Genomic DNA, 14,389 nt, shown 5'->3' with positions numbered 1-14,389 from the left:
TAATGGTACTATATTGTCCGACAAATTTTTAAGGGTACTCCCGGTGTCGGACGCACCAAAGTTCACCAAAGAAACCTCTATATTTACAAAACGCCCCTCTTCCGAAAATTTTCCTTGTTGTCCGACTAGACATGAATAACTAAATTCCACAAGGAAGAATTTTTCACGTTAACTTAATACGGAATACTTTTAATCCCAACACACTGATGGTTATTGTTATTATTGAATTTTACTACAAATATTTTTTTAAAACTAGAGGCTAGTGTACCTAACTACCCAGGCAACCAAGTGACGTCAAGAACGTTGAGGAAACGTCAGTTTTTGGTTGAATATATACACGTGTTTGAAGATTACGTCTTATAAACGTCTTTTGTAGGTGATTTTAAATACGTAAGATTAATGACGTTAAAATACGTCTTAAAAACACGGTTTCATTTCAGACAGCCTAAGTCTGACGTCACAAAATTGGGAGGAGCTTAAAGACTTAATGCTTATGACTCCAAACAATATCCATAGGAAGTATTTCATTTATTATTTACGTGCTTTGTGTGGTGAAGTAAGACTTTTCATTTAGATATTTAGTTGAAAAAACGTGTTAATTAAGAGATTTTCATTCGTTTTTCTCAAGTGAGTTAGTTTAATGCAATAATTCTTCTTGAAAATTGTTTGAGGTTATGGTTTAATTTGTTATGGTGTTTATTTTCTGTTAATGAACTAATTATTGTTTGTTATCGAGTTTAATTAAATTAATTTGTTAAGTCATTATTTATTAAATAAATAAAATAAATTTCGACCAAGAGTCAGGATTCTGTTAACCGAGATACGATAGTATCAAGCGGCGCCGCTAGGAGGGGCTTCTCCAACAATGCGTCTCAGAATACCTTAAGAACACTTGGTCATTTTGTACTCTAAACCGAGTAAAGCATGAAAAAGAAAAAGAAAATAATCGTTTTCGTTTTGATTCAATTCGAGTCTCTTGCCATCCTCTGACACAGTGTTTCTGGGTCTCTACCCTTTATCGAAGAGGCTATTGCAAGTAGACTGAATTGAATCAACTCGAGACGAAGAAGAACTGCATCTATTAAAATATCTGCAGTATATTGTGGTTAGACTGTCCTCTAACGGGGAATGACAAAATAAATAAAATAAATTTCGACCAAGAGTCAGGATTCTGTTAACCGAGATACGATAGTATCAAGCGGCGCCGCTAGGAGGAGCTTCTCCAACAATGCGTCTCAGAATACCTTAAGAACACTTGGTCATTTTGTACTCTAAACCGAGTAAAGCATGAAAAAGAAAAAGAAAATAATCGTTTTCGTTTTGATTCAATTCGAGTCTCTTGCCATCCTCTGACACAGTGTTTCTGGGTCTCTACCCTTTATCGAAGAGGCTATTGCAAGTAGACTGAATTGAATCAACTCGAGACGAAGAAGAACTGCATCTATTAAAATATCTGCAGTATATTGTGGTTAGACTGTCCTCTAACGGGGAATGACAAAATAAATAAAATAAATTTCGACCAAGAGTCAGGATTCTGTTAACCGAGATACGATAGTATCAAGCGGCGCCGCTAGGAGGAGCTTCTCCAACAATGCGTCTCAGAATACCTTAAGAACACTTGGTCATTTTGTACTCTAAACCGAGTAAAGCATGAAAAAGAAAAAGAAAATAATCGTTTTCGTTTTGATTCAATTCGAGTCTCTTGCCATCCTCTGACACAGTGTTTCTGGGTCTCTACCCTTTATCGAAGAGGCTATTGCAAGTAGACTGAATTGAATCAACTCGAGACGAAGAAGAACTGCATCTATTAAAATATCTGCAGTATATTGTGGTTAGACTGTCCTCTAACGGGGAATGACAAAATAAATAAAATAAATTTCGACCAAGAGTCAGGATTCTGTTAACCGAGATACGATAGTATCAAGCGGCGCCGCTAGGAGGAGCTTCTCCAACAATGCGTCTCAGAATACCTTAAGAACACTTTGTCATTTTGTACTATAAACCGAGTAAAGCATGAAAAAGAAAAAGAAAATAATCGTTTTCGTTTTGATTCAATTCGAGTCTCTTGCCATCCTCTGACACAGTGTTTCTGGGTCTCTACCCTTTATCGAAGAGGCTATTGCAAGTAGACTGAATTGAATCAACTCGAGACGAAGAAGAACTGCATCTATTAAAATATCTGCAGTATCTTGTGGTTAGACTGTCCTCTAACGGGGAATGACAAAATAAATAAAATAAATTTCGACCAAGAGTCATGATTCTGTTAACCGAGATACGATAGTATCAAGCGGCGCCGCTAGGAGGAGCTTCTCCAACAATGCGTCTCAGAATACCTTAAGAACACTTGGTCATTTTGTACTCTAAACCGAGTAAAGCATGAAAAAGAAAAAGAAAATAATCGTTGAGTATAACCCAACTTTGTTTTTTATCTTCGTCAACTTTAAAAAATTTTACCTTTGTCTTCACTAATTATGGTTATACTTATTTTAGGCAAAGAACACTGATGATGCTCTCTTTAGAGCGAAAACGTTTTGTTTTGTATTTATAGCTCTTTTTGGAGTTTTTTAAAATAAATATACCTTTTACGCAGAAGATTTTTCTTCAATTTTTGAATAACTAAATAAAAATAGTCCCATGGGAGAGGTAATAATTTTTTTTAAGTGTGGGGCCAAGGTCTATTATATTGACCACCTAATCAGAATTGATCTGCGGCGCATCGAAGTGTGTTGCCCATTTTGGTGGATTAACAAGTTTTTAGTTGATTGATCCTATAAATTGTTTCAAGTATTTTGAAATTTTTATCCTTGTTTCTTTTGCTACCCTATAATATAATGGTACAAAATATAATAGTTTATAATAGTTGTTCGGATTTATATGCCCTTAAGTATAATATCTTGTCATCTTTATTTTATCTAATATGTATACCTACATAATGTGAATAAACCACAGTTGTATTCGAAAAGACAACATTTTTTTAGTAATGTATGTCCTAAAAGTTTTGGCACAAAATATTTATCGAATTTTTTTGTTTATGCAGAAATTTATTTAAACACAAACTAGTTATCATAAATAACAACTCAATGCTTAAGTAAACGATACTATCAAATTATGTGGAGTGGTCCATTCTTCTCTACTAGACGAAAATTTCTTCGAATGTCTTTCATGAGGTCCTGGACGGAATTCAGGTCAATTTCTCTTAGGTGTTCGTAAATTCGCCGTCTTAATTGTTCTTCATGTTGGACTTCCCAGCCTCCATGATAAACTTTCCTTTAAAGGCCAAAGACCAAAAATCCTCTATTGGGTGAGCCTGTGGCAAGTTTGAAAGATTATCGTTTTTGGGAACAAAGGATATTTGGTGTTGTAGAAGCCAGTTTTGGGTATGTCTTGACTAATTAGGTCTGAAGGAGCTGAACTTGAGAGTTTTTGGGGCACTTACGTCTCTTTAGATATTTAAGACTATTGTTCCTTAATTCCAACGATATCGCACTCTTAGAAGATCAGTGTTGACGGGCCAATCTTCATGTTTCCATTCCAAGCTGCTCTTCTCACCAATCTCTCTGACTTTCGTGCAGTAAATGCACGTGGTCTTCCACATTTTGGTAATTTCGGCCATGGTATTCCCTGGTCGCACTCCGTTATTGTTCTATAAATGGTTTTGCGTGAATTGTTTTCATTCTGAAATATTCGACAGACTTCAGCATTGAGTACCCGCCCAACCAACTTGTAGATACTTTTTCTTATTTCTAATGTATACTACATCTTAAAGCGACTACTTTAAAATAAATAAATCTTAACTGACAGTAGACAACGTAAAGCTTTTGTTTCCAAATGCAACTTGATATTATTTTGTTTTTGTTAAAATTAAAGCCAATGAATTTTGTGCCAAAACTTTTAGGACATAGGTACGTTAAATTATTTTGTTTTGTAATAGAAAATATTTCTATTAGTTTAATTATGCCAGACATTATATTATACATTACCTACATAAAATTAAATTTAACTTGAGAATACATGTCAGAAAAAAGATGATAGCATATAATTTTTGTCTTTAAAAAAATCTCATCGTATTATGGCAGTAACAAATTCTCTTGTAATAGTATCCCACTGTAAATTATAAGGAAAGAATTGTATTTATGATTTAGGAAAAAGGTTTGTTCACATTAAATATTTGACATAGCTTAAGTACAGTAAAACCTCCGCTAACCGAAATAATTGGGGTGGGGGGGAGACCGTTTCGGATAACAAGAATTTCGGTTAAAAATAACATTGTTTTTTGTATTCTTCTTGTATCAAATTACATAGTATTGAAGAGATATAGCTGCAAAACATCGTTGTCAAAAGAAAATACAACACAAAATAAAAGATTTCTTAAAAAAACACTCCAAACATGTTTATTTTCCTTAATTTTATTGCTCTTTTTTTAAATTAACTGTTTATTGACGAAATTATTGAAACTGTCAGCCATTTCAGTTAAACCATGTTTCGGTTAACGGAGGTTTTACTGTATCAATTAAATATACTACCAGTTCTGTAGATAGGCTGATTCTCATCGATTACATTATTTTGATTACACAACTTTTTAGCTTGAATTTCACTTAACGTTGTACTAATCTCAACAAGCTGTAAGCGTGTTTGCTCTAGTACTTTAAAATGATTAAACACTCTCAGGATATCACTGGCCAAAGTTCCTCTTCCTAAAATAAATTATGCATTTTTTTTAAATTGTGTCAAATGAATATTAGAAACAACAAATAGGTACTTTATTCAATTTACTATTTTTGTTGGGAGTAAGCCACAAGTTTACTTTAAAATAAGTTTATTTTGACGTTTCGATTCCCACTTCAATAGCAAAACTAAATAAAATCTGGTTACCCTTAAAAGAGAGGAAATTAATAAAAGGAAAATACCCATATTAGTAAGTCAATAAAACATCTATTAGGATACATCATTTATGTTTTAAAATAACATACACTTTCTTTAATATATTGGGTTATTTTAACCTTTAACTACCCGCGCATCAAGTTATAACATAACTTCACGCGTGGCGTACTTTATACGCCACAAGAAAATACACCAAAAAACAGCTGATTTGTTTATTTTTTTTTTTTTTTTGAAAAATTACACTTAGTTGTTTGTTATAAACCTTATTCGGCATCAGTGAATACTTGGAGTTCCTTCTCAGTATGACTTTATAACTGGAATCATGGAATAACTGGATTCCATGATAAATAAAATTACTAATAAAAAATTTTTTGAAATGTGATTTTTTACTGGAGAAAAGTATTGTTTACAAAGAAAAATATATTTTGTGGCATAATGACTAAAAAACAATTGAAATATGTACTTATATTACTACTTATATCAATATAATCGTGGCGTATATTGTCCACCACCCGAAACAACAAATAATTAACAGTAAATTACGATCTTTCCAGAACGCCGATTATGACGAAACTAAAACCAAATTGTAAAGCACAGCCCAGGGATAGGTTAGAGAGATAAACAAGGTCAAAAATTAAATTTTTAAACATATTTGCAGTAGAATACTTATATGTGGCGTACAAAATACGCCAGCGCGTGTAGTTAAAGGTTAAGACAAAAGTTATTCTTGTGTCTTTTTTGAAATGCTTGCTTTAAGAGTAAAATGCAAATACATTTTTCAATATGTTGGACATTGAATTAAAAAAAATTTGAGATGAAAGACTAAGTCAAGTAGTTGCAAAATGCATAATTGCATTTTAATTTTATATTGCAGAAGTCAGTTTAAAATATCCATAAACAAATTGTTAGTGTCTCGGATGGTAAAATGTTATATCCACTCTATTCTTCTTTACGGTGTCCAGAAGCCTGGACTTTTAATGTTAGTTGTTGAGATGTGGCTTTTTAGGATACTTCTCAAAATACCATGGACTGATCATATTACGAAAGAAATAGTGTTGCACAGTTTGTGTCCTTTTCAATTCTGATGGACAAACTCAACGGTTTCGTATGGATTTTTGGCTGCTGATTACGAATTTCGAGGGTGGATTTCGATCCGAGTGGTCAAAAAATTGTTATAAACAATTTAATTGTTTATAAGGCTCTGGCTCATAAACTCAAAGAGATAAAAAATAATGTTTCAAATAAAATTTGTTTGTTAATAAAAAACGAAGAAAAAACGTTTACTAAACTTAAATCCAACAATTAGAACTCAAGATATTGTAAAATTATTGCACAATGCAAATTGAAAAATAAGTATTTTTCGAAGCTTTATCGATCGTAATTCGGCTCCTACGCATGCATATGAGCCTTGGAAGGTCTCATTTTAAAGCTTCATTAATAGGCTTCCAAACAGATTTTGTTAAATTACTTGATCTTTATTTGTTTTAAAGTTATACCCATTTGAAGTGATAATTTTCTTAAAAAAATTGTACATTAATTAGTTTATAAGGGTTTCAAGCAAATTTAAGCTATAAACATTTATACCTTATTATACCTTAATTAACAATAAGGAACTTAAAAGGAACATTCTGAGCTTACGAAAATGTTTGTAAGGTTATTTTTGCCCAAGATATCGGTATTTTAATAGTGCGCTCTGAGGCGCAAGATCGGCTCACCGCGTAAAGGTTCACGCGCTAACTTCTTGATGCAAATTATAATTTCTATGTATCTATACGTTATCTTCATTTTTCATTTTTGAAGATCCTAATAAAATTTTATCATATAATTCTTATAATTAAATCATTATACTGTACCTCGTATCACCTTTCATTCTATTTACTTTGTCTTCTATTTTTGTACTAAATGAGAAAAAAAAACATTAAAAACTAATATTTCAGAAATAGAACTAAAAAGTAAGTTGATATTATTTATTAATACTATTTTTACAAACTTCTTTGTTTCATGCATCTGAATCGAGATATACAGGGAATCTCAGCTTTTTTACATCTGCATAAGTTCTTAGAGCAATTTTTACAGTTACATGGTGGTACTAAGTCTGTTCTTGTAGGCAGTAAAACTAAAACTTTCTGCGGCTTCAGAGTCTAATTATCTATATGATATAGATATAATCTATACCATATAGATATGCAGTTGTTGATAGTGGATAGTGATAGTATCCATATAAAGTGGATCTAGTCCTTTTGCAGAATTATCAAGGCACGCCAATTGTGTGTATGCCGCCACAACATAAATGCTCGTTTTATATGCATTGATGATGCTGCAAAATAACTCAATCCATTTTTATATGGATATCACATATTGGCTCATTTTCATGCGTAGAAGCGGAGTTACGATCGATAAAGCGTCGAAAAATACTTGACTGTGAGCCGATGTTGCGCCTAATAGCGCGCCATTAAAATATTGATATCTTGACCAAAAATAAACTTACGAACATTTTCTTAGGCTCAACTTATTCCTTTTGAGTTCTTCTATCATTATTGTTAATTAAAGTATAAATGTTTACAGCTCAAATTTACTTAAAACCCTTATAAACAAATTACTGTACAATTTTTTTAAGAAAATTATAACTTCAAACGGGTATAACTTTAAAACCAATGAATATAAAGTAATTTAGCAAACTTTGTTTGGAAGCCTATTAATAAAGCTTTAAAACGAGACCTCCGAAGGCTCATTTGCATGCGTAGAAGCCTAGTTACGATCGATAAAGCTTCGAAAAATACTTATTTTGCAATTAGCAATTTGCATTGTCCACTAATTTTACAATATCTTGAGTTACAATTGTTGGATTTAAGTTTAGTAAACGTTTTTTCTTCGTATGTTATTAACGAACAAATTTTATTTGAAACATTATTTTTTATCTATTTTAGTTTATTAACTAGAGCCTTATAAACAATTTATAAACAATTAAATTGTTTATAACAATTTTTTGACCACTCGGATCGAAATCCACCCTCGAAATTCGTAATCAGCAGCCAAAAATCCATAACAAAACCGTTGAGTTTGTCCATCAGAATTAAAAAGGACACAGTGACCCCTCTAGCGCCTAGACTATAAAAGAACAGGATCAGGGGCGTCATTTGATAGGGGCAGGGGGCATTTGCCCCCCCTGGCCCTGAAAATGACTGAAATTTACAAAAAATACATTATATAGAATATCTACATCATATAGAATATATTGTATATATAATGCTTGCCCCTCCCCCCCCCCCCATCAAAATTTCAAATGACGCTCCTGAACAGGATCAACAAATTTAATATGCTGTTGCGTTTTGGGATATATAGACTTGACGAACGTCTGAAATTTAATGTTCAAAACACATTGTTTATTTCTTACCCTCTAGCTGAATCTTGTTTTAATCAAACAAATTAGAAAGAATAAATTGGTTTCAAATAAAAAATAAATTTTTTTATTTGTTGAAAAATTGTAAATTGTTAAATGTTTTACTGTAATGGTATAGCGTCATATTCTTTTGATTAACAAGTTTCAGTTTATGGGTACGAAATAATCAATGTGTTGAAACGTTAAAGTTTGGAATTTTTAAACTGGCTTATGCCTTATGCCTACAGTGCTCTTCAGATAAAACTATCCACCTTAAATAACTTCTAAACCACTGATTTTTAGAAAAAACGCAAAAACACGTCAAATAATATTTGAAGGGGGAGACATTGTGCCATATTTAAGCTTGCCGGGAAAGGCACCCTCTCACCCCCCGTATCATCCCTTAATTTTTTTCTAATTACTACCCCTTTTTTATTTCATATTTGGATTCTACTCTTTGTCCTGATTTCAAAAATGTATAACATTTGATGCTTAAAGTGATTAGTCTATGAGAAAAATAAATACAAATGCAAGAAAACTGGATTGAATAAAAATTATTTTTTTAACAATTTTATAACATTTAGAGTGAATATTTCACTACCAAAAATTTTTTATTCAAAAATTTTAACAATAATAATTATTCAAGCTTTCAGAAATCATTTTGAATAATTATTGTTAAAATTTTTAGTAGTGAAATGTTCATTCTAAATGTTTGTTAATAAAATTGTTAAAAAAATAATTTTTTTCAATCCAGTGTTCTTGCTTTTGTATTTATTTTTCTCATAAACTAATCACTTCAAGCATCAAGTGTTATACATTTTTGAAATCAGTACAATGAGGAGAATCCAAATCTAAAATAAAAAGGGGGTATTAATTAAAAAAAAAATAAGGGATGATACGGGGGATGAGAGGGTGCCTTTCCCGTCAAGCTTAAATATGGCATAATGTCTTCCCCTTTAAATATTATTTGACGTGTTTTTGCGTTTTTTCTAAAAATCAGTGGTTCAAAAGTTATGTGGATAGTTTTATCTGAAGAGTACAATATAATGAAAATAGAATTGCGCAATTTGAAAATACTTGACTTAACCTTTCATATCATATTTTTTTTTAATTGCGATGTCCAACTTATTGAAAAATGGTCCTGAGAAATGTTAAAATTGGCATTTTTAATTGTTTATTTGTATTTCACACTTAACACTTTCGCTGCACAAAGCGCACATTTCCATTTTTTTGTAAAGTGCGTATGGCGCACTTGAGTGGCCTATGTACATGGTGCATAATATACAGGGTGTCCCGAAAAGATTGGTCATAAATTATACCACACATTCTGGGGACAAAAATATTTCGATTGAACCTAACTTACCTTGGTACAAATGTGCTCATAAAAAAAGTTACAGCCCTTTGAAGTTACAAAATGAAACTCGATTTTTTTCAATATATCGAAAACTATTAGAGATTTTTTATTGAAAATGGACATGGGGCATTCTTATGGCAGGAACATCTTAAAACAAAATTGTAGTGAAATTTGTCCACCCCATAACAATTTTATGGGGGTTTTGTTCCCTTAAACCCCCCCCAATTTAGTTTTTAATTGTTTCAAAAATGTTGCATGTTGTGGTTGTGTTTTTGTTTGTAAAATGTATTACTAATAAATTATTTTTATTTCTTTATTTGCTACATTGTTACATTGATTACCGGAATGATAATCAGTAATCGTCAATTGTCAATTCAGTCATGGCTTACTTAAAATTTAGATAAATTTAGACACCTAAAATAATTTGCTCTGAAAAATGAAAATATCTCGAAAACTGACAAATTTGGACATAGGGAATATTATATAACAATTAAAGTATGCTAATGGTGCTTTTTAATAGTGATATAAAATACACGGCGTTCCATTTAAAATTTCTTAGAAAAGAATGTACTTGCATTTTGACTCACCCTCTATTCTAATATAAAGAAAATTAGCAATATCAATCATTCTTAAAAAATTTCACAATCAACAAAAAACATGGCACTAATAAATCATTGCTGTTGTTCTTATTTTTATTTATACAAGGAGCTGACCTTGTTATGATTTTCTTAGAAAATTGGTTATAACTTTGGAAATACCCTGTATAATATTTATATTTTTGTGATAGGGAAGTTAAGAAGATTTCAAATATAAAATAAAATATAGGGTGTTCCATTTAAAAAAAAACATAAGTTTGGTCTGCAACTATGTTATCGAACACCCTGTAACATTCTAACTAATTTTGTAATGTGAAGCTCAAAGTTAACTACAATTTTTGTTAACTTTTATTACTATCTATTACTATACTGCCCTAGTAAGAGAGAACCCGTATCTCCATGATAGCGAGTTTTGAGAAAAATATTATTAAAGATTGTGTATCATAGTTAACTTTATTTAAAAAAATTGCAAAATTATAATATGGACATTAGTTATGTAACATACGGTCTAAAGAATGCAAAGAATTATGCCAAGTTTACTTAGCTAAAACCACGTATAATCCAAATTTGTCCTAAGCTTGGTTTTAACAATGTAATTATAAAATTTATACATATAACTGCCTCGAGAGTCAACACTTTTAAATATTTTAATATTTTCTATGAATATTTGTTGAATAAAACATATACAAATAATTTTATTTTAGAATACAAAATGAAAATTATTTTTAATCGGAAGTTGGTAATTCGTCCCAAAATTGATGGCGGTTCTACGGTATAATTTCACCTAAGTTTTTTATTATTTGGTCCTTTCTACTATGAGCAATCCCAGAAGGTGGCATCACAGGTGTGGGGTCCTTTATTCCAGATTTTAACACTCTGGTCTGCAAATAGTCAACCTCTGTTCCTTAGAAAAAACCTCGCATATCGTTTTATCCTATGTTAAAAACCCGTATCTGCTGAGCATATACCAGGTTTTTACTATAAAGTGTTAAATGTCAGGTTTATACTAAGCATAATAGTCATTTTTGCCGTTTACGGGGAAATTATTTTCTTTCATAAATTATTTAGAAATGTAAAATACAGGTTTTTTCTATGTGAATATGTTATACAGGGTGGTTCATCTTATTCGCCTCGGTCTCTGTACGGAAAACCACTTAATATTTTTAAAAAATTTCTTCACAGAAATATACAGGGCCTTTAATACTAATGTGATTTATACAGGGTGCTCCAAAAGAGAGTGGTATATCAAAGTTATATTTTTTCTTATGGAATGCCCTATATCTGATGACATACTGAATTGACCTTAAAAAATAAGCTATACTTTCATAAGGGTTCCCTATACCTAAATACAGGGTGTTTTGATTTATTTCGATTTTTATGAAAATGTAAGGTTTTAGAAAAAAATAAATATCTACGAATCTAAGAATCAGTAACAAATTCTTTCGTGGATCTTAACATTTGACTATTTAGGATACTTAAACAGATGCTTACTGCAACAAAATTTCTTACAGGGTGGTCAAAATATGAGATTGTTCTATTAACAAATTCAAGCTGTAATAACTTACTTATTTTAAATAGAACACCCTGTATCTTACTAGTCTATCGCATAGACAATTTACTTAGCTTTAAATTTATATTAGGGTTTCCTATAACTATCTTTTACAGAGTGGTCAAAATATTAGATTGTTCTATTAACAAATTCAAGCTGTAATAACTTACTTATTTTAAATGGAACACCCTGTATCTTTTGAAATATTTAAAGATTTCCTAATTTTTAATCTTCAAAAATTAGAATTAAGTATGTCCTATGTCGTGGTTATGTCAAAGATCTTATACTCATAGATTTGGCAACTCGGAAAAATAGCGTAATGCGGAGCAGTTCTGGTCGGTGGTCTATCCATCTCTCTCTACCGGCGCTTAGCTTTCTCTCTCTAGCATATGATGGCTGCCGCCTGTGTGTTAACTGTCGTTCCATAACTCCCACCTCTTGGTAGATGCGCTCACACTCACACGACAGACAAAGATAGCTAGACCACCGTACTTGATATCGACGTTACACCCGATGCATTGAGTGGCATATGACTAGCCTGATCTATTTTCTTTACATATCTCTGGGTTATGTACACTTCGCGTCATATAAAACTGGAACACTTTTTTTTCCCAATGTAAACCTGTGTTCAGACTGACAATTATTGTTCGTGAATCACGTCGTTGTTGCCATCACAGATAACGGAATTGCACTAAATCTAAATACAAAAAAATAACGTTTAAAATGTATATTTCCAATTGTAATACATATTATATTTAAATTCCACACTTGTTCACTGTAAGAGTTATTCATTTTGTATTAATTTCAAATTAATTGTTAATTTTTCCAGTGTGTTTTATTTATTCTACACATCTTAATGCAGTTTTGTCCTATAATTTACCAGAAACCAATCACGAATACTAATCACTAATACTATCACGAATAATAAAACACGAATCAATGTATGAATACTTAATTGACATGACGGAAAATTACAATTGGTTTAGTTTTTAGTATATTAAAAAATGTGGTCTGTGGCACAGCCCCGTTTTTACCTAGTTTGATATCATATTTTCCTTGAACTGACAACGTTGCCCTAGAAATTAGAATGACACTTGTGACAAGATCAACTTACACAACTTGAAAAACACTAATGCCCGGTTGCACCAACATATCTTAGGCAAGTCGAGAATATCATAAGAATTAATATAATATAATTAAAATATATTACAATAAGAATACCATAATATAATAATAGATATAATTGATAACAAGGTAAGAATCTAAAATTATGGTGCAACGTAAGCGATACTCAAGGAGGTCCTATCTATAAGTAGAGCTTAGCTAAGCTGGAGCTTAAGATCTGTTGGTGCAACCAGGCATTACTTACTTAGTCCTAAGCCTTTCTACCTTTAGGTGTAAGGCTGGTGGAGTTGAGTTTGGCATTGTAGTCTCCATGCTTTCCGATCTTGCGTTAGGTTTCTTGCACTTTCCAATGTCAATCCCTTCTTCTCGACTTCTTTCCTGATTTCATCTACCCACATAACTCTTGGTCTTCCTCTTTTGTTTTTCCCCTGCACTCTCGTTTCGAACACTCGTTTTGTAAGCCTCTCGTTCGACATTCTACACACGTGCCCGAACCATCTTAGTTGTCCCTCCACTATTTTTTCATTGATTGGTTCCAGTTTTAGGTTTTGTCTAATTGTTTCGTTTCGTATTTTGTCTGTCCTCTTTCTGTTTGCTATTTTCCTCAGGAATCTCATTTCCATAGCATTGACTCTGGATTTTTGTCTCCCCGTTAATGTCCATGTCTCGCTGCTATACATGATTGTTGGTCTAACTACTGATTTAACGACTGCTGTGTTTACTTTCTCCGGTATCTCTTTTTCCCCAAAAATGTTGTTTTCATAGCGTTAAATAAGCTTCCTGTTCGTCCCATTCTCTCGTTTATTTCCATGTCTTGTTTACCATTTGCTTCGATTATTACTCCTAGGTATTTAAAATATTCCACTTGCTCTAGTTGTTTCCCATCTAATTCTATTGCGTGTGTATTCCTCGTATTTGAAATTATCATTGTTTTTGTTTTCTCTGTATTAATTTTCATATTTATGTTTGATAGTTCTTCTTCTAGAATTTCAAGATTGTTCTGTAAGTCTTCTCTGGTTTCTGCTATCAATACCATGTCGTCTGCAAATAGTAGCTCCGATAGTTGAGTCCGTTTCATTTGCCAGTATCCTAATGTTAGTTTTTTCATTCTCCTCTTGGCTTTCTTTATCGCTTCATCCAGTACCACTGAGAATAGCAGTGGACTCAGCACGCATCCCTGTTTGACGCCTTGACTTGTAGTAAATTCTCTGGATTCCTCGTTATTGGTTCTTATTGTATTTGTATTATTTTTGTACATATCCTTTATTACTTCTATTATGTCTGTCGACTCCTCTTTCTTTTAGTGTCTTCCATACGTCCTTTCTTCGGATTCTGTCAAACGCCTTCTCCAGGTCAATGAAGCACATATGTATCTCTCTATTCTTCTTGATTACCTTCTCACTTACTTGTCTTAATGTGAATATTAGGTCTTGCGTGCTTCTGTCCTTCCTGAATCCACACTGTGTGTCTTCCATAGTTGTTTCTATTTGGTAATTGATGGATTC

General features: G+C 32.1%; 2 protein-coding genes across 4 annotated transcripts in view; both read right to left on the bottom strand.

Annotated features, from left to right (window-relative positions):
* Positions 1 to 14,389, bottom strand: part of LOC126883983 (small integral membrane protein 12) — a 142,310-nt gene that overhangs the window by 111,051 nt on the left and 16,870 nt on the right. The gene's annotated exons all lie outside the window — the stretch shown is intronic.
* Positions 1 to 14,389, bottom strand: part of LOC126883979 (protein arginine methyltransferase NDUFAF7, mitochondrial) — a 60,141-nt gene that overhangs the window by 40,630 nt on the left and 5,122 nt on the right. Inside the window, exon 2 of one of the 2 annotated variants that reach the window (XM_050649748.1) lies at positions 4,524 to 4,694. The exons of the other annotated variant lie outside the window; for it this stretch is intronic. Within the exon in view, the coding sequence (XP_050505705.1) occupies positions 4,524 to 4,694 (171 nt within the window). The remainder of the gene's footprint in view (positions 1 to 4,523; positions 4,695 to 14,389) is intronic. 2 annotated transcript variants of the gene reach the window in all.

This window comes from Diabrotica virgifera, chromosome 4 (assembly GCF_917563875.1).
Source record: "Diabrotica virgifera virgifera chromosome 4, PGI_DIABVI_V3a".
Taxonomy (NCBI): domain Eukaryota; kingdom Metazoa; phylum Arthropoda; class Insecta; order Coleoptera; family Chrysomelidae; genus Diabrotica; species Diabrotica virgifera.
This window is presented reverse-complemented; position numbering and strand designations above follow the sequence as displayed.